General features: G+C 38.1%; 2 protein-coding genes across 3 annotated transcripts in view; both read right to left on the reverse strand.

Annotated features, from left to right (window-relative positions):
- Positions 1 to 4032, reverse strand: part of LOC139120144 (regulator of G-protein signaling 12-like) — a 435920-nt gene extending 431888 nt beyond the window's left edge. For both annotated transcript variants that reach the window (XM_070684297.1, XM_070684298.1), the window contains exon 1: positions 1287 to 4032. In XM_070684297.1, coding sequence (XP_070540398.1) covers positions 1287 to 3476 — 2190 coding nt within the window. In that variant the 5' untranslated portion in view covers positions 3477 to 4032. The remainder of the gene's footprint in view (positions 1 to 1286) is intronic.
- A 5867-nt stretch (positions 4033 to 9899) lies between these two features.
- Positions 9900 to 25962, reverse strand: LOC139120147 (CDK2-associated and cullin domain-containing protein 1-like). The gene is made up of 9 exons (XM_070684305.1): positions 25506 to 25962; positions 24051 to 24177; positions 17026 to 17128; positions 16003 to 16098; positions 15406 to 15508; positions 14230 to 14319; positions 13853 to 13991; positions 13141 to 13184; positions 9900 to 12118 (listed from the first exon to the last, which is right to left on the reverse strand). The coding sequence occupies exons 1-9, from the start codon at positions 25615 to 25617 to the stop codon at positions 12075 to 12077; spliced, it is 858 nt and encodes a 285-aa protein (XP_070540406.1). The 5' UTR covers positions 25618 to 25962; the 3' UTR covers positions 9900 to 12074.
- Between the last annotated feature and the right edge of the window lie 1062 nt (positions 25963 to 27024).

Raw genomic sequence — 27024 nt, forward strand, 5'->3', positions numbered from 1 at the left:
AGTCTGTCTGAACATGCATCTTGGCTCATCCCTTCAACAAATTCTGAAAGCACCATACAACTCTCTCCCAAGCCGTTCACCTCTCGCATTGTTAAATTTGTCACAATGTATCTTTGATGGAGTTCATCCCATATGCAAACTCAGTTAAGAAAAATAATACAAAATAGATACTTTTCCAAAATACGCTTAAAATTTGAAGTTTACTCAACAAAAAAGAGAACAAAGACATTTTTATTTACAGGAAATATTTTGAACAGACTATATAAACTTGTAAATGCTGCACTATAAGTACCAGCGATGTCACGCTTGGAAAATGTATGTTGATTCAGCAAACAAATAAAAGACTCCTTGCTTTCCACTTCACAACCAAGAATAATCAACACATTATAACATCAACAATAGCACTATCGTACCACTTCAGAGCAAACCAGGATTCAATTTAGATTTCTCCGTCCCTGTCATGTCAAGCCAGACCCCCTAATTAAGATAGCAGCCTGTTTTTCAGCTAGTGACATGGAAACAGGTGTTAAAAGTGTGTCAAGGTGAGTTTGTGTACGCCGTACATGAAGTGAACCATTCACAGACTTCTCTCTTCGCAAACACAGTGATTACAAACTTGCCAGACACTCCAGCAACTTTATTAATTTTCAGTTAAAATCAAGAGACAGATTCTTGCAGATCTTACTGAGGAAGTAAATAACGCATATTTGAAGGCGAATGTTGATAGTTCTACCATTCACACAGGAGTTTTGATGCCTACCTTTTCGGAAACAGATCTACATTCCCTTAGGCAAAGACATTTTCAGTGTGTAGTTATTTTACACAGTCTTACAGCAACTGCCCCTAGGATGGATGGATTACACTTTTAAGCTCTGGTAATGGATACCGACTTGGGCGCCATTACCATGCTGAGCTACATCGATCTAAAAACTTCTGCTTTTTCAATGAATTTGTCCAAAGTCTCGCTTTCAAAACCTTTTTCTTTTCCTCCATTGTCATGCATAAGTTGAAATTAACTTTATCAGGCAGATCTCATCACAATTATGTCGACATGAATGCAGCGCATCACCTGCATACAAATTACTACCTGGGGATATTTGACCTCTGACCTGCAGCATCCAAATCAGAATGTGGGAGAGTGAAAACAGCACGTACGCTGTGTACCCGATGTAGGGCAAGAACCTTCACTGGAAACTGTCAACTGACGACATAGCATTTTTTGACCCATCACTGAACAATCGCCTGTCTAAATATAATGTATTCGTTCAGAAAATGTTATTTCTTACCTGATTCTTCAGTAATATTCTACCATCCGATATTCTTCTGGCGCTAACACCCTGGGTTTCCCTCTCAGCTGCATCCTTTTTGCTGCCAGTATTATCCACTTTGGCATACATGGAATGTCTGTGAATTCCAGTTGGGGGTAATCCTGTGGGTGCCCTGGCCATGGTTTTTGGTTCATCACTGTATTCATTTTCAGATACATGCTGTGCTCTATTCAAAGATTCCTGTGCATCATTGGAATCTACAGAATCTGAATAAACATTCATACTTAGCCTTGATACTGGCCGATCTAACTCCTGAGGATGGGTTCGTACGCGAGGTGAAAGTCGGGATGCCATATCGACTGAAGTCACATTTTTATGTAGGACCTCTGCGGACAAATGCTGTTTCATGGACGAGGGATATGGAACATCAAATGAATTGTGCATCACATCAGCTTTTACTAACAGTCTGTTGGGAGTTGGAGTACCCTGTCCATCATAGGATCCATGCATACTTTTGGGATTATCAACAACTATGCGATCACCAGAGCCCGATCCATTCATACCCTCCGAATCTCGGCAATATCCTATCCCACTGTCACTGTTACTGCTGTTGCTATTGCTTCGTCTTGCATCAAGCGGATAGTCACCGCTCATGTATACCTGAGCACGCTGTAATTCGTTGACGTACAGACCGTTGTGCCGATCCTGGTATAATTTTGCCAGTGTCCGTAGAATCGGTTTGGCCGACCGCGGAAACTCTCGACATCCGTTGGTTTCCGGATCCACGGCGCACTGGATTCCAAACTTGGCAGCTTTCTTTGCATGAACATTGTGAGCACAGATTTCAGGGTCTACCATGAATACATGACAAGAACTTCCGAAATTCTCCTTGTCAAGAGCACCCATCTCATGAGCGTCTTCAAGTCCATGCATAGTTACAAGGCCAAAAAAGCGCTTATCGTCGGGGCAAACTCCCGTAAACGCCAACTTTTCAGCAGGGTAAACTACAACGATGGCACCGTTTGAGGTAACTAGTCTTACATCCCTGATGGTGATCTCCATCAACACAAGCGTGTGGATCCGCTGTTCAATCCTCAGCCTCCTGACACATCCACGGATGGCTTGCAAACTGGCAGTTTGGAGGTTGGCTTCCGCTGGAATTTCTATTGATCCCAAGTATCCAACAACAACACTTAAATACAGGTCATCCTCATCAAGTTCGTGCTCAATGTCAAGAGGTATAGCAGCACTAACATGGGGTTGCAGTGATGGGTAAAGGATGCTTGAAACCTCCAAAGGCGACAACGGTCTGTGTATCAAGGCTGGGTCTGGGGTAGACATGAAACGACCAGGGTCATACTGCTGTTGAAAGTGCTGCTGTTGCAAGTGTTGCTGTTGCATGTGTTGCTGTTGCAGGTGTTGTTGCTGCAGGTGTTGTTGCTGCAGGTGTTGCTGGTGTTGCTGCTGCTGCTGATACATAAACTGCATCTGCTGCTTTGCAACTTGGTGTCTCTCTGAGTATTTTGGTTTGTTCTTTTTAGCTTTGGCTCCCATTTCATCATCGAACCCCTTCCCAGTCCACACTTTGCGGTCATACAACTTATGGGGTTTCTTCAAGAAGACCTCAAATTTACCTGACTTGTTGTAGGGACTGAGGTGTCCCGGAGCCAGCCTTGAATCCTTGTCACTTTTCTCGTTCTCCTCGTCCTCGTCAATCTCCTCGACAGCATCTGTAGACACTGCAGTTCCGAATAGAGTTCCCCGGAACAGGTCCTCAACGACTTTGTCAACTCGACTCGCATTCTGACTCTGGTAATCGTTCGTCGGTGTGGGAGGCGTTCTGGTTTTCATTCTCGGGTGAGATCTCGGCCTGGGCCTGTTGACGACGAAATCGTCATCCGAGGAATCGCTGTGGTCACGCCGTTGTTTTTCGGCTATTGTCAGTCGCAGCACTGCGGTCGACACTCCGATAAGTTTCACCACTTGCTCGTGCGAAAGCTTGGCGACGTTTTCCCCGTTGACGGCCATCACATAATCGCCTGCCTTTAGACCCGCCAGTTCGGCAGGGCTTCCGCCCATAATACAGCTCAGAATACAGGGTGACTGACCCGACAGGGTGAACCCATACCCGTTCCGTCCCCTGGCGACTTCAACTGTCTTTAAGTTTGCCATGATTGGCCGTTTCTTCTTTCTCCTAGTTTGATGCATCTTTCATGCGAAAGTGTAGTTTGGCCAATCGATCAATCAATATCACTCTTGTTAGAGTACGACATGACGGTGCGGTGTGTTCACCTACACCCGAGTTACACGAGTAGAGTGCGACGTTTCAAATTCTCATTCACACAGGCGTCGACGATTACATTCCGTTCGTTACATACCAGTAGAAATAAACCCACTACGTTGAACCTATCCAAGCGAATTTTCGAATTTCCTCCGAATCTTGGCAATACTACTTACGTCATTATCCTTGCGACACACCACTGGCAGGTCGACAACAACTTTTGCTTACCTGCTTACCGACTCAAAACATCTGTGCAGGTTGTGTCAACATTGGGTTTTCCTAACTGTCAGACACGTATTGAACCTTTAGCCAAGCCGTGATAACGTCTTCATAAAACCGGCGATTTGGCTGTACCATTATAGAGTGGTAATCGCCTTCCTTTCGCGTTCTCAGACCAGCGATGTTGAATTATACACGGTTCCCAAATCGCGAAAATCGAACGGCCAGCTAAACATGGACGACAACGGTTGCACCACGTGACCAACAGCTCGTAATTGATTGGTGTAAAACTCTGGAATTTCATGCTTTACAATCATTTGACATTATTATTGTCATGCAAATCAACTAGATAATAGAAAAGCACTTGGTGCAAACTATTTTAAAAACAGGGAGGTGGGAGACTACTGCGTGAGAGAATGCAAGCAATAAGCACGAACAGTGGCAGTCTAACACGCGTGGAACGTCGGTAATTGCCTTTCCATGACCAGATGACGACATCAGTGTAGTTTATGCAAAGTGTGAATCACTCTGGGAACGAGTAAACGAGTCCGTCCGTGTCAAATGATTGTACCATGAAAATAAAAGCGAAAAAGTAAAGCATTTGTGAGATTTCATTTCGGAAAAGATAAATGATTAGAAAAGCATACAATGAGGAATATATTTTACATGAAAGAATAATCGTGTTACAACAGCGAGTAGCACGCAAGGGCGACACAAAGTGAAATAACTTGCGAATAGTTCACAAAGGGGTTCTAAATGTTAAACATTTTAGCATGCACATATCATCGAGAGAAACAAATGGGTACCATAATTACATGTAATTAGCCCTCATTTTTGCCAATCGTCGATTATGGCGGAAACTTTAATTGTTCAGTTTACAAATAACATAAAATGTAAGACGTTATACTATGAAAAAAAAACCTTTTTACAAAACTACACACAGATAGGTCAACATCCAGAGAATAACCTGAGCCCAAATCCATCAAACATGATGTTCAGGTAGCACAACAGGTGCAACAAGTCTGTGCTTTATGTTGAAAGTACCAGCATCATCAGAGCCTATAAAGGCTGGAATTTCAATGAAAGCCTTATTTTGAATACATTTTGCTGTAATGTCACGACATTATATGGCTTATCCGAAGATATACCTATAGAAAATGTCAATGCGTTTTTGTGGAGGGGAGTGCCCGGATTTCTTCAAATGCACCCATAACATTGTGTTGATAGGTGTATTGCTTCAAAATGACGAATTAACAGGTATACCGTAACTCTTTTACCAGTAGGAACTAATCGTTAAAATATTTCTAAATGTCGCTCCGGATCAACTTCAGACAACAGTCTTTGATGAAGTGAATACACGTGCTGTTTATCGATAGTCTGTTTATATTTTGGTGAACGGTAATGTGTTCCAGATGTAACTGTAAGTTTTTCACTTGAGATGTAAGATGTAAGATGTTGTAGCCTCTATGTATGTACAATGTATAGCCAGACAGGCCTGATCTATGCATAATTGGGTCGAGGAGAATCTGATGTACCATGTGCATGATATACTGTCTATGATGGATATATTTGCCGCAGGCATCTTTGTTTTTTCAAGGGGCATTTCTTTGCTTGGGAAACCACTGAATGTCGAGACTATGAGTTTCATATATCTGGCAGATGTTGTTTATACGAAAATTACTGGTGATAATACTAAATCGAAGTTCTGATTTCTTGTAGGATATGCATCACTCGAAATGAATGCTCTGAAATGTAGATCGCAGCAGACAAGAAATACTTGAAGTGCCATCATTTCGTTGATGTTCGGGGCACGTTGCTTTCACTCTAATTATACGGTTGGGTATAGGGAGGGCAAAGTACAATTGATTATTGTCTGTTCTCTTTCGGGAAAAAAAATGCAGATAATGAAGACTTATGAGATCTCAATGATGATTATGCAAACGAGTAGAGAATCACGCGACCTACGTTTGTTTGGTATATCGGGTTGTATATCGGGTTCTCTCTGAATTCACTAGTTGCAGTCATGAAAGGCACGGAGTGTACACACGACTGGAACTTATTCGTGACATTTGCATAAGTTAACAAATATGAGTTCATTAGGAATATTCGAGGCATAGAAAGAATGAAAGAACATACAATCTACTCCTAATCAAAAACGAAACAATATAGTGTGGGATATATTTCTTTCTTATCATCCTTCAGTCATCCTACTGTTCCAGTAGTGCACTTGTTCTATGTGACTTTCTGATAAGGTACAGAGGCAGCGGCAGGATTTGAGAACCGAAATAAGGAACTTATACTTCCTTTCAACTGTTCAGTAAACTTTGGAGCAATATTGTATCAGACAACTGAACTCCCTCTTATACATTTGCGAGGAACAAGACAGGTAATAATTTATGTAACTGTAACAGTGTAACTAGAATTCTGTATTGGGGACAGTGGGTTCCCTGAATGTCATGCGTTTATGTCGATTGCTTCGTCGTTCATAAAAAACTTAAAGATGTAACGCTTACACTTTCTGTGACTTTCCAGCTCGATAGATAAGTGTTCCATACCCATATTTGTAGATGTAAGGTGATAGTGCCTGCTATAGATGTGATTTTCAAAAGACGACTGTGGTTCTCACCCTCTTTCACGATGAGATTTTAAATACAAAAGTTCCCGACTTTATAAGGCCTATACCGGCTAAGATATAAGCTTAATGAAGGCAAAAGCAGGCGCATACACAGATACATAATCATTTATGAGTGCTCTCTTCGCTGATCGATATACCTGAGTATGCCAGTACCAGGGAATTCACCCCGGTTGCAAAATACTTGTACCAGTGGAAGTAACAGTATTTATTGTACTCCTTTATATGCCTTCTACAGATTAAGGTGGTCGAAGCCAGCACATAAAAGTTCATGTTTTTTCTAAGTTGCTGATGATACTGCGCAATTGAGTCGTTTTTCAGAAGGGGAATGCCACATTAACTATAGCTTTCCCCGTATAGACCAATCTTCATGGTGTAGTTGAATAATTGAACCGAACATCGTATCAGTACTAGTAAAACTCGCGAAACTTCGTTCACAGAGAAGGTACAATGATATGACTCAAATCTCTTTCGTGTGATAGTTTTCGACATTTCAGTGTTGCAAAGTTACTCGAATCTTCTATCATCAGTTCTCATTTCGTACTCGTCAAATTTTAAACTCCCGATCCCCACGAAATAGCATGATTCCCAACTCACTAAAAACGAATGGACGGACAAAGACGTTAGCCACTGGAGAAAAAGACAAAGATACTTACAGCGGTGATCTCAAGAGGGCGAACTACATAGAACGAAAACTTCTGCCGACAGCGAGGCTATTTCAGTGCTATTTTGTCCCTATTGACGAATACTTTGTTTTTTATTGATAAGTTGAGGAGTAGCGTCGATATTTTTTTAGGCTCAATTTTTCGCGCCCAGAGAGACTTAAAGGTAAAAGATGCCCCTGAATTATATTAATTCTCACTTCCTTTGAAAGTCTAATTCTTTCGTTTATTTTTTGGGAAAATGCTTTGCTTATTTACAGTTATGTTGCCATGAATGTTCACGATGGTAGTGGACATGTGTATACGTGATTTGTTTCATGGATAAATATTAACTTTTGAAAATTCCTAAGAAATAAAACAAGTGCGGAGATGACTTGACAAAAGCGTTGTTTTACAATTGGCAAAAGGCAGACTTGCGATTTGCCAATGACTGCATTTGTTCTGGCAGAATGTGATAAACATGGAGCTGGAAGGTATGAAGATCATATACCACATACAACACACATAGTCGTATTATGTGTTACAGACTATAAACTATACTCAAGTAACTCAAAAGAAACCCTAAGTAAAAGAAGTCAGACCTTGCCACCCTTTATACGGTAACGGAGCATAAAAACACGAAGGAAATATAAGGGCTCGTGCGCACCTCGAATCATCGAGTTTCATAGTTATGCTCCTATTTTCCTCGAGGAAAGGTTAACCCTTTGAGCACTGTCATTTTCCCCCCGAAAATGACAGGACAATTTTTTTCCGTGATTTTGGACCAAATAGACAAACATGTTCATGGGCTACACATCTTGACCAAAATTTTGAGAAAAATCAGAAAAAAATTATCTAGATCTGAAAGAAATTGTTGGCGTTTAATTGTATAAAGACAACAAAAATCGACTTTGGCACTCAAAGGGTTAAACTATTCTCTTTCATAGTCAAAAACAAAAACCTGGCGTCACTGGGCAAATTTTGGTGGTGTAGACATAAAATATACAACTCATCGAGATATTTTATTTTCATCCACAATTTTGTATAATTCTGGTTTTCTTGATTTGAATGACCGAGAAAAGTTCATGTATGTCTTTGCTCACAAAGATAAACTACCTCTTGTCAAATTTATTTCTTGTACTTTAGTTCCTCCCCCAGCAGCAGCTTCATCAGGTTTGTTGAAGTCTGCATCTTTCAGTTGAGTTGTGTAACTTTTGCCTTACAACACTCATTGAGTGTGTTGTTGAACAATAAAGTAAAGTATAAATATTTGAAATTCAAAATGGCCGTGATACCCTTTTTTAAAGGAAATTAGATATCAAAACAGGCCCAATGATCAGTATCATTCAAGGTGAACAAATAATTTACCAGGTCCAAGGAAAAAGAAGACAGTGAATTTGAAAGCATTATCTACTCCGTTGGCTATAAAATGAGGCCACACTTGCATGACTTGTGTCTAATACATAAACTGTGCGCTTGGGGGCGCTCATCCGGCTGCCACCATCATACCTATACGGATGTAAAAAAATAGGAAGTGCACACCTCAACACTGACAAACTTACACTTTTGCTAAATTGCTTAGAGAAAGTTTAAAACGATTTTCTTTCCATATCAAGAATAAAACTACAAGACCCCCTGCAAATTTTGGTACAAGAGAAGCAAGTTACCTAAAATTCACCGACATTTGAAATTCGAAAGGGCTGCTATCCTTGTGTCTACCTCAGAAGAAAAATTAATTTTTCACTTCCCCGAACGAAGACAGTGAAAACAAGCTTCACGAGTCCCCATGAGTCGTAGATTAGAGCGGTGTAAAATTTGTGAGTCAGAATACTGCCCCTGAAGCACATTCAGCCAAATGGGAAAACTATTCTGTGGGAAGGAATCATCTGTACCTAAGAACTTGCATGTCATTTTTCGTGTTTTCTGCCTTATCACGATTGGAACTATTTTGGGATGATTGGATTTTTATATTTTTCAAATTTCTCAAAAGTGTTAGGTGCCGTATAGCTGAATGTTGCAATATTACAAATTACTCATAAAAGCAAGTGTGTAATGCAAAAAGAAAAGCAGATGAGATTACATCTGTAGATTAAATCGACATTACTTCATCATCCAATTATCCCAAATTAGTTCCAATCGTGTTCCTTACACCACATCCTCTTTGTTCTAAAAATGGAATTATATCAGCGAGTGCAAGGATCGGGATACAACGGACTCCTGATTAAAATGTGAAAGCACAGTAAGTGTGATCACTTTCTTTCACGATTGCTCATATATTTTTAGTCATTTTTTTTTAGTTTGTGTTTGCTTATTTACTTATCTCTTTATTTCTTTTGTCTGCATGTTGTTTGTCATTTTGATTGTTTGTGTTGTTCATTATTCAGCCTGAGACCCAGTGATCATGAAGCTGAACACGATTGGAACTAATTTGGGATAATTGGATTGTGAAGTAATGTCTATTTGATCTTCAAATGTAAGCTCATCTGCTTTTCATTTTAAGTTACGCACTTGTTTTCATTGGCAATTTGTAATATTGCAACATTCAGCTATAGGGCACCTAAAATTTTTGAGAAATTTGAAAAATATGAAAATCCAATTATCCCAAATTAGTTCCAATCGTGTTGCTGGAACGTGAAGGATCTGAGACTCTTTGTTGGATATTCAGGAAAATACAAAATTGTTTCTGTCCCACATGGTTTTGTCTCATTGCCATCGCCACCTACCATTATGTAAAATAAATGGTCTGTCCTCAACTGGGAGACATGTCGGATGTTGTTACCTTAAACACTGACGACCAACATCAATGTTAAAAATGCTATTTCACTCTGTATGACAGAGAACACAAACTCCCATCATGATTATTTCAAAACCAGATCAAAGTTTATTAGAAAAGCTGATATAACACAACAGTAAGTTAAGAAAAGTGAAAAAAGTGGACGATGGCCAAAAGATGAGGTTTCCATAAATTCACCCTGGTATTTTACCAGATTATAGTATATTGTATAATGACAGCCAGCCATTGTTTCCATGGAAATGAATCACATGACAGCACAATGCTTGAAGCAGTGCCCACTTGACACCAATCTCATTTTGACTGGCACATGATAAGATACAAATATTTTTGGACTTTCAAAAAAAAGGGTCTCCTATTTTTTTATATAACCATGCTTCTGAGGTTATTATCAAAGCACACTGTAGCATTTATTAAAATTAAATTAACTAAATATTTGAAGCTGAGAGTTTTGTATCTTGAACTCTGACCTTTTCAAGAGACAGTGTCTAACTGATGGCTAAAATCACAAAATTCTAATCATTTTTAGTCCTGGTAATTATAATAATACTATAATATATGCAATAATACCCTAGCATATTGCAACAGTGTGGCTCCCTTGCCACAGCTCTGTAGGTAATTCAAAATTCTTGAAATGTCTTTGCAGCAAGGTTTTTGTACTGATGCGGCAATTTGTGCGACAATTTGCCTGTTTCCCAGTAAATCAAAAAGTTTGACTCGCAAGAGAAAGGAAGTTCTTGCCCCTTAGTGAAAAAAAATGAACAGGAAAAAGAAGAGAAGTATACTGTATTGAGTGCTGAAAGTTTTGAGGTTCACTAGTGAAGTTAGGATATTAACATTGGATTCTTAATTATGATAGCTGTTCCCAAATCTTGGATTACGTTTTCAGGCCTATCATCTGGGGCCATGGAAAGGTTGACGACATTGTGCCACCATCTTATGATTTTGTTCAGACTTTGACCTTTGAACTCTGAAAAAAAAAAACTACATCTGTTGGCTGAAAAACCTTTAACTATTTTGTATACTTGAGCATGATCAGGACATAAAAAGTATCTACAATGTGTGTTATTGTGTCTATTTTTACTTGATGAAAATGTTTTTGTCTGTCCTTTTTTCATGAACATGTCAAACAGTTCTGCCGACCTGTACCCTCCTCAATGACAAAGCTTTGCGACGATAGAGTGCATGAAAATCTAAGATCTACTCGGTGTTATGATGATATCTTGAATGCCCAGTACTGACTATCCCTAAACTTCGTATTTGGTGTTGCAGAGAGTTTACCATGGTGTTTGGGTTTTAAACTACCATAGTTTACGTAGAAAAGCTTTTATCATGTTGATGGTTGTGTGTGTGTGAGTATGCTGTGTAAATGTGTCACATGATCAGAATGTTTAAATGCATATTTGCATACAAGAATGAGAGCGGTATGTGACTCTGCTAAGAACTTTTACCTCTTGGGGTCAGGGGTCACATCCACTTACAAGCTGTGATTTTGAATATCAATATTTATATTCTGTAGTATAGATAGGCGACTTGGTAAGATACTACATCTACTATTACTTTCAGGAATTGTGGCTTCCAGATGTATGAAATTGTCAATGAAAGTCTGTCCTACCCTGACCAGCACCATAACCTAAGGCCTGAAGCCTGGATTTTGCTAAAAACATGTCAGGATCGCGGAGACAATCATAGTACACAGTACAGTAGCAGTAATATTAGAACATCAGTTACTTTTTTGACATAAGGCAATGTTCACCTTGAAATAGAAAGATTTAAACTTTTGCTCCAAACTTTCCTCAAGGAAACTTGAAACCATCCTCTTTCATATAATCAGAAATAAATATCAGGGGTCACCTTGGAAATTTTTGGGATTAAAGCAATAAATACTGAAAGTCAAAATGGCTGCCATACCCTGTGTTAACTCTACAGGTGGAAAAAAATTAAACTTTTGGTTTTCACCAAACAAAAAAAAAATACCAAGATATTGAAAACTTCTTTTCTCCAAGGGCTTCTAAGTAAGTCCACAGGAGCAGCAAGCATTGCAGAATTGTTAAAATTGAGCGTCTGAGAATCCCGTCCCCCGAAGCATATTCTACTTGAAGAAGCACTCCATCAAGAGGCAGACAGAATTCTTTTGACTGTATCTATCACAATTTGGATATCAGCTGGCAAGTCATGGTAAAGTGATAAGTTTATTACTATAACCAGAAGAAAAAAAGGGGAAAAAATATCTCTCCGCTTTTCAGCTGCTTGTGTTCTTTGGCATAAAGCTTAAAGGTAAATTTTCTGAAACAGAAAAGAGAAAAGAGACAATAATTAATTTATCTGACCTGGATTTTTTTTTCAGAGATTGCTGTAAAGGTCTGTGTTTTTTGAAAAAAGTCAGACTTTGGATCAATTCACTGGATGAGAAGATATTTAAGGCGGGACAGAGACTTACACCTTCCGCCAAGAATGAAAACAGATGGCATGCCCTCATAATTGAGCAGTTTAAAAATACATCCCATTTATGTCATCTGATATATGCTAAACCAAGTCAGGGTTTAAACAGTACCTGATGGTCAAATGCTGTGAACATGTAATACTGCTGCAATTTTCATTAATTGAAATTTAAGACTAAATAGTTGAAGCATCAAGTATAGTCTCTCTGCCTATGATTTGAAGAGCACTTCAAATTGTTTGAATTATTATGACATAAAAACTTTGGACAGTGTATGAAACAAAAATGTGCATCATGTATGGAGTGAGCAAAATTGAAATCTGGTTATAAGAAGCAACAGCAAATTTTCATGTGCAATCACTTCTCATCAGGATAAAACTGTCAAGAACAGAGCAGCAATGTTACAGTTCAGACTTCTTACAGTACCAGAGATTTTCTTCTAGAACGTAGGTCTTCAGTATCGACTTGATTCATTCAAATATGATATGCTCAAATGCCAGTACCTTTAACTTTAGATAATTATTGTTTCACTATATTTGTTCTGTATATCAATTGCAAATTGTTGTTCTAATCCTTGCAGCGAGTTGAAACACCTTCATTTTACTTGTCAACACAGCATCTATCCATGTAGAATGCACTGTTATTGTTTAAATTTCAATTCTACTCTGGACCAGAATTCACTTGTCAACAATAACAATATGGTTCACACATGTACAGGCTGTTAATTGACAAGCTGAACACTGTGTATCTCAACATGCTTTGTGGAGTAGATCAAGAAACTGTAGTTGACATTAAAAAGAAAAACTATGAAAAAATCATCAAACGTTACAGCTGCTGGCCCTTTAGTACATGTATTATTATAACTCACTGGGTATACTGTCTTCTCCTGGCCTCTTCCTGCTTTGGTCCCCCCTGTCGAAAAACAACATTGAGAAACCATTATTTCAGTTTATTCCACCTACAGTCATTTTCATTAGCTGGTGATTTCAAGTCAGCGAATGTAAGAATGGAGTCCTTACTGTGACATATGTTGCCCAAAATTTTTCAGATCTACCCATCTTTTTTCTTCTCTGCAAAGCCATGGTTGTAAATGTCTTTCCGAGATGTCATTCCCTTCTGAACACACAAGTTTCACCTTTACATTCATTTTTTTCAAAAAAGACTGAGAAAAAACCATAGAATTTGTGGAAAAAGTACCCCTAATGGTGGTGAAGCTCATCATTAAGTGAAAATACACATACAGTGAAAAGCAGCATTAGAGACATTAGGAAACTCAACTGTACTAAAATTGAGCTTGCTTATTTGAATTGCTGTTTTTTGATCAAAACATGCTGCACTGCCTAAACCAGACCCCAAAAACATTAACATCTAAATAACATTTGGAAAAAAAATTGCTGTCATCATGACAAAACATTTGCTTTTTATTTCACCTGTTTCCTCTAGCTTTATGATGAATATCAATAGGTTGACAAATTAGTGTGTGACACACGAAGTAGGCTGACAGCGCCCACAGTACAATTTCACTCTGGAGTCAAAAATGCCTTTTACACTTGTGAAAAAAAATCATACAACATGCATACCTTGTGTAACCACATTTTTCCAGCTCTCGTTGCATCTGTTGTGTTTCTACGATATACTGTTCAAGCAGCTCCTCTTTTGCAGGAGGAAAGATATTTGGAATAAATCTTGCAAATAGATGTGGTTTTAGCTGTGCCAATTCTGAAAAAAATAAAAAATACAAAATGATCCTTGTATTATAGACACATAAAATCTTGTGGTGTTGTACATCTGTCAGTAATGTGTGGTTTACAGAGAGAGAGAGAGAGAGAGAGAGAGAGAGAGAGAGAGAGAGAGAGAGAGAGAGTGAATGATGTATATATAGAGATAGGCAGAGACAGAATGGCAGATAATAACACAATAAGAAAAAGAAAGAAAACGACTGACTTCTTAATCATACCTGGTTTGAGTTGATAAAGGCCTTTGACAATATTTGCCATGGTTGGTGGCGAAACTGCAAATGGCTTTGTCTGTGCTTCTTCTAATAAACCTATGATAACAATGAAATGTCAAAACTGTTAAAAAGATAATTTTCAGCTACACATATATTGATGCTGGTACAAGAAACAGCTGAGCTTACTGGCACACAAGAACTAAAATGAAAATGTTAAGTGCTTCAACAGAAGAGCTGAAAAAAGTTTTACATTTCAAATTCATAACACTTGAATCTTTTATTAATTATTCAAAGTTTTAGAAAAATCCGAATGCACTGGTATCAAAAGCCCCGCACACAAGTCGCGATCTCGGGTCTATGGCACAAGATACAAAGTGTAATAGTTCACTTTGCTCTCAGGGGTTAAGAAGCATGGTTAGCTATCTCTCAGAGCACTCACTGAAAGATATAGCCAAAGATAAACTTGTCTTTCAATAGAGTTGTAATGGACTGGTAAATGTAAGCTGCACAGATTATATGAGCCACGTAAAACATACAGATATTTAAACAGTTTTTGACACTTGGGATATTGCACCGACACGTTTTCAAACAGGTTACATTTGACAATGTTCAGATCCTACAGTATTGACATGTTGGCAAACACAACAAAGGATTGTATAATGTAGGGAAAACGATGGATATGTCAGGAATTCATTGAAAATCTTCTGTTTTTGATTATTTGTCATGACATTGGAATACTACATCATGTAATAAAACAATGAATAGTATTAGCTCAAGGACGGATCTTCTGTGTTTTTCATGGAAAATTGGAATATTGCTGAATCAGGAAGGTATAGAATGACAAACCGAACTGTTTATGGATAATTTCTACAGACATATTGACCTTTTGAATAGCCGATGCATGGCAACGGGGCAGTGCATGCTGCAAGGGTAATGCGGCAAACGTCCTCCAACCTCTATCAACACAAAGAAATTTGCACTTTGTGCCGATACCAGAACTGTATTTCTGGCTTGACTAAAACATTACAAGCATTGACTCGCTGATATTTACTGGGAACAAATATAATTACGTTGTAAGTGGGTTCTGCTGAAAATTTAATGTACCAAACAGTATACCTCATAAAACTGTTTTCCTACAGGGAAAACAAAACCAAATTGTTTGAATATGTGGATGGTACTTACTGAATAATAATGGAACATGTTTGTCTGCTACATATATTGTGAATAACTTAGATAATTCATCTTTTAAATCTGTATTGAGTTTTGTTGCTACGTAAAAACGATTCTGTAACAAAAAGGGAAAGGTCAGACATTAGTAACAAAATGTAATTAAATCAAATTGTTCTAATCTAATAATAATGTCTGACAGCTGAAATCAATTCATCTCTTCTCATCAATGTATAATAATAGTTGGATTCTTGTACCACAGTGTGTTGCACCGCGCATGGGTTTTCAGTGTTGCCTACAATATTCATGTTCATTTCTCGTTGCACTTGGAGTACTGCAGTTTTGTCACAGGGGCTGCACAGGGTCAGTGCTTGGGGTAAGTATTTTTTTGTGGTGTGTATGCACTGAGTCAGCAAGCCAAATACTGGGCGTTTCTTCAACATGCGTTCAGAAGTAAAATGACAAAATTTTGTCGATAAAGTGGTATAAATATCCACACATTTTCAGTTACAGTCACCGCGTGAATTAACCCTTTGAGAGTCAAAGTCAATTTTGTCTCCTTTACAAAATACAACTCACACAATTGTTTTAAGTGCTGCTATAATTACTTACCATGTAATTAAAAATTGGAACAATACCTCCTAAAGCTTGTGTATATTGGTTTAGTGCAAAGTTAAAACTTCCTACGTAGGATTCTTGTGGACTAGACTGGAATACAGAAAGCAGTAATGCATTAATTCTAATTTTGTTGAAGTATTACAGTATTATGCTTCCGAAAAGAGATCATTAGTATCCAGAAGTTTATTTTCTTTACATGTCTCTTTGTTTAAATTTCTTGGCACTTGACTCATCACAGATATTTGCCAGTAATTGGACATTTTGATTGGCCTTTTTTGAAGACTTGGTGTCTGGAACTATCAGTAGTGAAATTAAGAATTGCAAGTTTGAAAAATATAAGAAGTGCTCTTTGAAGCCTTTCGTCCCCATTTCCGAGTATTGCGGTCGAACTTCACCAATGTAAAACAGTAGGAGTGGGCAAAATCATTATAGTGAAAGGGTTAGAACAGGCCAGTCAGCTTTAGCTAAATCACGCTATGACAACAACGTAGGCACATAATTCTTGTTATCAAGGCCTTCAAACTATTTTTCCTTTCACTACCATGGTTGGGCCTTGACCTATTGTTATAAATGGTGATTCTGGACCTGCCTACGAGAAACAAATTTATCCTAAATGTGGCTCTGATGAAATTACTCTACTTTTGTACAATTCAAACATCAAATGTAATGACACAGTCAAATCTGATTTTAGTGTCATTACCAACAAACATAAACAAACACTAAAATAACATCACTTTACCAAATTTGCACTAGATGCACCGGGAATATGCATGTACTAGATGTACAATATTTTCACACTGTTTTGCTACAGTTCCAAAACACAGGTAACTGACTCCTAATCTAAGATAAACCCTTCTGTTGCAGCCTGGTACAACTCCAGAGATATATAAGCAAAGTGAAATAGAAGTCTAAAAAACATTGGCAGGCTTCATACCACACATGGAAACACTCTCTATAAATCCAATAATTAATTAATTAATTAATTATTAATGTCATTTAATATGATTAAGCACTTACTTGTAATTCCAGTGACAGTCTTTCTAAATGTTTACTAATGACTGTAAGTAGATCATTGTACATCTGTTCTGAATGTTGTTGACAAACACACTTGTAAACACAGCTGAAAAATGTCAAGAAATAAGAAAATGTCCATTGATTAATTAATGCTTCTCTCTTCAAAAAGTCACAATTGACCTGTTAAATGGAAGGCATTTTTATAAGAATGACTTCTGACTACCTTGCCACTGCAGCACCTGAAGACAAAGATCAATGCAGGGTGATTAGAAAATGTACAAGATGTAGGGTAGATCTGTTAAGGCATATCGGTTAGACACACATTAACCTCCCGGTAAGTTGAAATCATGACTGTGGTCAAGCTCCACTTTAAATTAAAGTCTCTGACCTATTTTTTGTGATATTCTGCTTCTGTCAAAGATGAGATAAAAATGTAGTATAGGTGAGCATTGTCCTTTATTATCTGCAGTAGCAAAGAGCAGGATTTCAAAATTTCATTGACTGATGTCAAGAGGGATGAATTCATGGAAAAGATAGGATCTGTTATATGATAACCACATTGCAAATCACATGTGAAATACCATTGGTGGTACGTATACTGTAGATGACAAGTCATTGACAATGACATAGTCCCCACTTGTAATAGGAGTATTAGTCTTGAGGGGGCAGGGAAATGAGGTCATTAAGAAGTATCACTAAAGTGTATATGTTCAGATCTATGGACACATAAGTCTATGTCATTGTTCCCAATTTGAAACAAGAGGCATGTCTAAGTTATGGTTCTAAATCGGGAAAAAAGATCAAACCTCTAGCTGTATTGGCCAGCCAAGAAATACATATGTGCATAATAAATGAGGTACAAGATGTGACATCTTAAGGTCTATTATCCTATCAAAATTGAAGCGTAAAGAACTTGTGGTTACTGAGTTATGCATATATATGCATATTCAAGGTCATAGGTCATCAAGGTCACGTGACATTTTGAAAAAAAACATTATATTGCTAATTAATCCATATATGCCAAAATTCAGACCTCTAGCTCTATTGGCTTGCCCACAATTATATATGGGCATAATTAACGAGGTAAAGCATGTGTTGTCATAAGGTCTCCAATCCTACTAAATATAAAGGACATAGCACTTGTGGTTACTTATTTATTGACATAATCGTGTATTTTAGGTAAAAGGTTATCGAGGTCACATGACATTTTGTCAAAAAATTTCTATCCTATAGTCTATCCCTATATACTAAAAATCATACATTTACCTCTATTGGCTTGCTCAAAATTAGATATGCACATAATGAATGAGGTACAATATGTGGCGTCATAAGGTGTCCCATCATGCCATATATGAAGGGTGTAGCACTTGTGGTTACTGAGTTATGGACAAATATGTATTTTTGAGGTCAAAGGTCACCAAGGTCACGTGACATTTGTCAAAAATTGTATTGCTAAGTTATCCCTATATACCAAAAATCAGACCTCTAGCTCTATTCGCTCACTCAAAATTAGATATGTGCATAATTAATGAGGTACAATATGTGGCGTCATAAGGTGTCCCATCATACCAAATATGAAGGGTGTAGCACTTGTGGTTACTGAGTTTTGGACAAATATGTATATTTGAGGTCAAAGGTCATTGAGGTAACATTAAATTTTTTCAAAATAATTGTATTGCTAAGTTATCCCTATATACCAAAAATCAGACCTCCAGCTATATTGGCTCGCTCAAACTTAGATATGCGCATAATTAATGAGGTACAATAAGTGGCGTCAAGGGGTGTCCCATCATACCAAATATGAAGAGTGTAGCACTTGTGGTTACTGAGTTATGCACAAATATGTATATTTGAGGTCAAAGGTCATTGAGATCACTTGACATTTTGTCAAAAAAATTGTATTGCTAAGTTATCCCTACATACCAAAAATCAGACCTCTGGCTCTATTGGCTCGCTCAAAATTAGATATGCACATAATTAATGAGGTACAATATGTGGTGTCATAAGGTGTCCCATTATACCAAAAATGAAGGGTGTAGCATTAGTGATTACTGAGTTATGGACAAATGTGTATATTTGAAGTTAAAGGTCACCATGGTCACGTGACATTTTGTCAAAAAAATTGTATTGCTAAGTTATTCCTATATACCAAAAATCAGACCTCCAGCTCTATTGGCTCGCTCAAAATTAGATATGCACATAATTAATGAGGTACAGTATATGGCGTCATAGGGTGTCCCATCATACCATATATGAAAGGTTTACCACTTGTGGTTAATGAGTTATGGACAAATATGTATATTCGAGGTCAAAGGTCACCGAGGTCACATGACATTTTTTCAAAGTGTCTGAGATATCTGCGTGAACGGATGGACTCACGTGGATGGACTCACGGACTGACATGACCCGATCTATGAGCCCCCTGGACTTTATCTGTGGGGACTAAAAACTGTGTCACTGCATCCTTTTTGCAATATGAATACGATGAGAAACTAAATTTTTATTTTTCTTGGCCTTATACATGGGAGTCTATGTACTGCCTTATACATGGGAGTCTATGGACTGCCTTATACATGGGAGTCTATTGACTTCCTTATACATGGGAGTCTATGGACTGCCTTATACATGGGAGTCTATGGACTGCCTTATACATGGGAGTCTATGGTCTGCCTTATACATGGGAGTCTATGGTCTGCCTTATACATGGGAGTCTATGGTCTGCCTTATACATGGGAGTCTATGGAGGTGAAAACTAAAAAGTCCTCTACCACGGCCAAATTTGATCGCATTGTGAAACAAATCGACGTGCATCTGTATGAGGTATGGTACTATCCTTGTACCAAGTTTGAACGAAATCGCTCCAGGCGTCTCTGAGATATCTGCGTGAACGGACGGACGCACGGACGGACGGACGCACGGACGCACGGACATGACCAAACCTATAAGTCCCCCCGGACGGTGTCCGTGGGGACTAAAAATGACACAATGTCCGAATCATGTACTTGTGTATGTTGTAATAAGGAGCTCTATTCACATCAATAATGAATTCATCTCTGAAATTGTAGCCATTGGAACTCACGAACATTATTGTAAGATTGATGCGATCAAGAAATGAGAACAAGAGTACAGGGGTACTTATATCAGGGAAATGCAGCAAAAGACTTTGATCTGACTGGAAAAATAACAGGCTCTATTTTACATGAGGGAAAAATTGAACATAGTTTAATGACATCGGGGAGTATAAAAAACTTAGCATTGGGCATACTTGACTCATGCCCAGCAAAATGCATGTTTTGAGATGTTGGTTGTGCAGAGAGGGGTACTGACGTAACAGATTTATGGATAATCATGATCTCATTTAAAGAGAATAATTTGCATAGCTTTTTTTATCGCTATATAATGTACTTCCCAGTTAAAGATAAAAGTCTTGTGTTCATTGATAAAAATATACGCAAATTCCTGTGAAGGGTCTACTTCCTTTTCATTTTGTTTTTTCTGATTAAGGGAAATTCTATGATGTAAGGTGTATGTAAGCCCACTTCCTTCTTGTTTAATGTGGAAACAGTTTCACTTCTACTGAAAGTTTTTCTTCTTTATCTGACTCTTGATTCTCGGAAGACATTTTTTTTCATCTAAAACGACGATTTTCCTTTGTAACACTGGTTTTCCTTCGTAATTTCTCCACAAGGTATTTGCCTCTTTTGTTGATTTGTTTGCTGAGCAAATCTTGAATGTATTACAGTATCTTTGGTATCTTTGGGTTATACAGTGTTATGGGAAAAAAAATTTGTGCAACAACAGTGAGTTGCTCATGGTGTTTTCATCTTTTCACGGGCCAACAGTTGTAATTTTTTATGAGTTTTTCATTATTTTTGTGTTTTACTTATACATTTGAATTTATTTTTGTTTTTTAATTATACATTTGAATAGTGGTATGGCTTAATTAGCATGCTGATCTTCTTTGTGAAAACTTTGTACGTTACATATGGTAATAAGCATCCGTTTTCACCTCACCATATTGTCGTGTATGTGCACATGATTATGCAATCGTCAGCATTTACTTATATCATCCTTAGGGTACCATGGTATTGTGATACAAAAAGACTGAATACACAAAACATGAATACCAAATGTTTACCTCTAGCCGGCACCTTGTCTCCTATTACACAATGAAAGTCAATTGCCTTTCTGGGGGATGGCGTGTTTCGTTGTCTTGAATACAGTCATTTCTAGCTAATCACTTTCAAATGCTTCCATGTATAATAGTTTTGGTAATTGACACAGTGGCCCAATCAGATACTGCTGAAGGGTCACCTCAGGTCAGAATACCACACAGAGCATTACAGGTTTCACTTTGATGCAACTATCAAACCTGCCTCAGTTCTACCACATAACAATTCATATACCATGTGTAATGTTTCTTTGGACTGGCATCTTGTGTTCCTTTCATAAAACTGCAACACGATACAGCTGGCATTTTTTTTTCTGTTATTACAATTCTATTGAAACTTTGGTGACCATGGTAAGTCAGAGCATTGTAAGTTACTCAGTAACTGTGAATTGATGAGGTGTACTATAAATGAACATTCAACCCATACAAAAGTACACTTGGTTGAGAATTAAACTGACAAGAGTACAGGTCACCACTTATTTACCCGGCTATAAGGAATGATTTCCACTTTCTTGAGGTCAGAATATCAGTAATCAACGATGAAAGCCTCGGTGTTTTTTTAAAAGGTTTGACTTCCTAGAAGCATCCTAGCAAGCAAAGACTGAACTGCTGATGTAATCACAGAAACTCCTGTTGTTCTATTATTTCATGAAGGAAATACAGTGTTGCATTATCAAATAAAACCTGCGTCTAGCTGGACTAATAAAATCAGCGTTTTGTTGGCCAGGAAAAGTTAAGTAAATTTAACGTGATGCACAACTAACCGTATAATTAGATTTTGTGAGTACATTGAGGGCTATGCCAGGTCTGCAAAAATTTGATGCACTGAGAAAGAAGAAAAGAAGAAAAAAGCTTGATCGATCAGAACACCTGATATTTTTACTGACTTTGGCTATTCAAGAATGAAGATTTTCCTGAATGAAGGATACTTATAAAATGAGAATACAGCTAATATCTATTTGAAAAAAGTATTAACTGATGATTTGAATTGCAAAGCCAGGGTAATGATCATGGGAATAGAAGGGTTCAGAATCCAATCTACTGTTAGCAATACTGAGTGTGAATAATTGAATAATGCTGATGTTGGCAATGCTGTACCAAAGTCATGGAAGCATTGCAATTTACAGATAACATCCACTATACCAGTGCTTGGTACAAATGCGTTCCATGCATGCATTTTACCTTGCTAGTAAATCAACACTTCTAACTACAACCCTTTCCCTTCAGGGGGCAGGCACCAGCCAAGTCAGCAGAATACAGTATTATGCCAAACCCTATTTTCACCTACTTGACATGTCTCTCATACCTATGAATGTAGCATACCTGTGTGAAGTTTGGTAATTTGAACACCCTAAACATCCACCTAAACACAGTGTGTATTGCTGGACTTGGCTGGTTATCGAAATCACTGATTTTCACAGACTTGACGTGAAAGTAATCATTGAATTTCAGCTAATGGGTACACTAAATGCAATTTCTACTGACTTGACAGTAAAAGGCATAAATTGAGGTATTTTTAACAAGGAATCCTGTCTCTCCTGTCTCTTGAATGGTAGAGTTTTGATATGACCAAGAAATACACTGTTCATAACCATGAAATCAATACACTACATACGTACACAATGCTCGTTACTGTAGCTATATATGAAATGTTGTATTTAGGATCCTTTCAATTACAAAATGAAGGGGCTGATGCTAAATAGGATACAAACAACCCATACACATGTATCTGAAGTAAACTACTGTTTTCTCAGTTAAATTGAATACCATGTGTAGTAGCAAGCACTTTCAGTCTCATGCTGTCAGCTAGATTCAAGATTTGGTTCTATCTTCAAGTACTTCTTAAGGCCATTTTCAAAAGACAAGATTGACCACAATGTTGTTTACTTATATAAATTTGCCTCAATCTTTCTCTGCCATCGACGGCTGTTGATCATCACTGATATGTGATCATCGATATGTGATCATCACTGAAGTCAAAATGTAAATAAGAATGAATAACATGCAAAAAGGAATCATGAACATTTTAATCTGTATCTGTAATTTCTCATCCAGGATATGCCGTCCATATGCCATATTACAGCTTCATAGTTGACAACTGATTTTTTTTCTCCAAATTAGAACTCATTTTTCAATAGTAATATTGTATATAACACACAGTGCATTGTCATGGTAAGAGCTGTGCATTATATTTCAATATAGCTAACAGAGAAGAATGAGAAAATGCATTGGTTTCTAGAACAAAAAGTAATAACAATAAAATTGTAATCTGATAGCTATTTTCACTCTAAGTACAGGAACATATTTCTTTGAAATCTGTATAAAAATATCCCTTTTTGAGAAAAAAAAATGCAATACCTTAAAACCTTTTCCATTTCCATTACTGCTAATTAATAGCCACCAAATTGAACACTAATTCTTTTCATCCCTAAGATTCTTTTTAATGCCCCTCTTTTACATCAATTACGGGCATGACGAATGTAAGGGAAACCTTGCCACACATAGAGATATCACCATCAAACATGACCCTGATCTCCAATGCAAGTGTTACCTAGCATGTTGTAAATGTAAATGTGGATTTGACAAACCCTTGGACAACAACTGTCTTTCTCATTCATCCAAGTATGCAAGTTAATTGACTTGCTATATTTTATCTGCATACCATAGACCACAGTGCCTGCAATTCTCTATTATCCAGTAGCAAAAGGAAATTTAATACTCCTGGTACACATGTGTGTAAAGTCATGCACTTTCAGTAGGACATTTGCTCTCCTGTATGCATATCCATTTGAAATTCACAATTGCTCATTCAATTTTCAGCAAGAAAATTTACCACTTGACAAAAAAATCAACTCACCTGTACATCTGTTCATAGGATATTGGGATGTAATCACCCGGTGTTTGGGTCAGGAGTTGAGTGATAGCACTCTCTAACTTGGGCCAATACTGGCTTTCATATTCTTCTTTTGTTATTGCACCCATAACTGAAATAAACAAAAGTTTAAATTTGACCAAAATCTAATAATTAAGACAACACATAATATTGAAACTATTTCGTCATGTCTGGAATGTATAACACTTGGGTTGTCAATGCATTGAATACTTAATCCATGTGTTAACAACTAATGCATAAAAGTGATAGATTTAACACAATTATATTATTTAAGTTGCACCTTTTGAAACAAAGTCCTACCATAATGGTACGAAAGGTAAAAGTTGTGTCTGCCGTTTTGGGGACAGACACCAGCAACATATTAACGCAGACAAATTTGGAAACAAATCCTATCCTAGTACTCGTACATATGAAACATGGCATCCTATATTTTCAATTTCACTTGGTGGACGTTCTGTTGTCATGAAGTCATTCAAACACATTCATACAAAACTTGTTACTTTATTTTATGACATGACAGCCTCGGCCAGGTCAGGGTATTATTATTGATTCTTAGAATAGAGCAATAGATGGTTGTGTTAGCTTTTCTTTCATGAAGCTTGTTATGACAAAATATCAAAGACTGACATTGGGTGTTGGACTAATTATGACACATAATAGTTGATTTAATAGCAGTTTCAATGGCAAACAAAAAGATGTTGATGTCAACTTAATAGCATACGACAACAACTTGATAATGGGATCAACCAGTCCCTCCATGGGAGAGACTGTCAATCAACACACCAGCATCGAAGTGCACATAGGAATCACAACTACAAGGTTCAAAAAAGAATGTTGATGGTATTTTGAAACATGTATTAACAACACGTGATGTGACGATTTGCTTTGTAGACTGTGGCCACTGGGGCTCTCTTGAAGAACTTTCTCCTGGTCGCGGTACGATGCGCCACAGGTGCTACTTCACACAGGAAGTCGCCCTTGACTGTAGGTTAGTGGCAGGAAGGACGGGTGACAAGTCATTGCTGACATGCAAAGATCACGATTTTAGGTGGCAAAAGCGGCTTAATGACTGCTTTGAGATGAGGGAAAAACAAATCCAGGGATTTTTTAAGTTGTTATTTTATTGAAAAATATTTGCGTAGTATAATTTACTGATCTTGATCTTAAAAGTCCGACATCTAGGTAAAACTAAGCTACCAGTCAGCAGTACCTCGATGTCGACCCATGGCCACACGGCACCACAGCATTTGCTCGCGTGACTTTCACTGTAAAATAGACAGTGCCACATGTATGCGTGTCCATTGAACATTCAACTTTTTAATGAGCGATTCGAAACTACTGTGACGAACGGGAAAACAAACACAAACACATATGAACACGGGAATGGTTTCTGTCAGACAGCGGCAAGTGTACACATACCTACTGGCCTAAGAAGTGATGGCAACTTCTTACGTTCGGCTTCAGCCGTTGACTGCTGTTGGTCTTCATTAGGCTGGTGTTCGCCGCACTGATCTTCCATGGGCTCATCCATCCTTAAAGTGTGACGTACTCCCCTCTTGATGGCGAATTTATCACGAATTACAAGACTTTCTGTGAAACTTCATCCGTGCTGAGGTTTCAATATGGCGATACCGTGTGTTTGTTTGTCAACTCTACATGAAACTGGTGTCGCAAGAGGGCGCTACTATCACAGATGAAGGAAGAGCAGAAGAGTGCATATGTCGTGAATATTCGGAGTCAGAGGCAGTCCAGGGAGCCGTCGGAGTATCGTGCGCTGGGTTGATCGCCTTCCGATTCAGTGACGAGGAAACAGGTTTGCTCAAGTGAACAGTAAAAGTACGATCATATGCATGTTGACATGAATGACACAATAGAAGAGACCCTCTCACGAGTCGGGAGGAGAGGGCACTCAACCCTATCTGTGTACCATGGACAAAGTATCAACTGCAATTTTCCACTACTTGCAGAATAGTCTATATTTTCGCAAAATAAGCAGGTTAAAACTACATTTTCTTCAAAAGCAGGCAAAAAGTGCTTACTTGAAAGTCGACGTTTTGTAAACATTTGCTCGGTCAAAAGTCTACAGCTACATAATGCTTTAAGTGGGGGTGCAAAAGCGCGGTACATAAGAGCCTATATGTATACCCTTCCTAATATGCGAAATGGTATCACTGATGAGTATGAGTGTCACATATGACGTTAAACAACCGCGGCAAACACAGCAGAGTAACCTTTTTTCTCGTGGAATTTTGCAATAACAGTGGGTTCTAAACTTCTAATATGATCTAATCGCAAAAATGATTTCGCATTCTATACCTTGACCTCTTTCAACTGAATCGGTTTGATACGAAGAACACCATTCTCGCCGGATGCGAAAATTCCTTCTAAGACCCACGGTCCCTCCACAAAAGGCCATGCACTGGCGGGGAAGGGTCGACGCTCAGTTTCTAGCTCCATGCTCAGAGTGACCAGAGTTTTAGTCGTCCTGTTATGTGCGAAACTTCCAACTGTGACGTCGATGAGAAAATCAGCATTGTTTGAAAACCAAAAACCTAACGAATTTAGAAATTGAAAATATGAAAAGAGCGAAGAAATAAACGAGAACATTGAGGACCTATCTCCTATTGGTTGGTATTCAGAGAGGCGAACAAACAGTCGGTTCAAACTTTTACAATTGAATAGCATTTCCGCTCGTTTCACATCTCTGGCGTTTTCAAAACGTTGGAAGACAAATCCTGGATGTTTACATTATGAATGTGACGTGTCAGAGTACAGGTTAGTGTTTACGTCGACATCCAGTGATCGCACAGCCTAGAATCCTATTCGTCCGCTTGCCTCCGTACCTCCGACCCCAAGGGAGTGGGTCGGAGGTACGGAGGCAAGCGGACGAATAGGATTCTAGGCTAGTGATCGCAGAACACGCGTCAGTTTCAAGTCA

Source organism: Ptychodera flava, chromosome 20, assembly GCF_041260155.1.
Source record: "Ptychodera flava strain L36383 chromosome 20, AS_Pfla_20210202, whole genome shotgun sequence".
Classification (NCBI taxonomy): domain Eukaryota; kingdom Metazoa; phylum Hemichordata; class Enteropneusta; family Ptychoderidae; genus Ptychodera; species Ptychodera flava.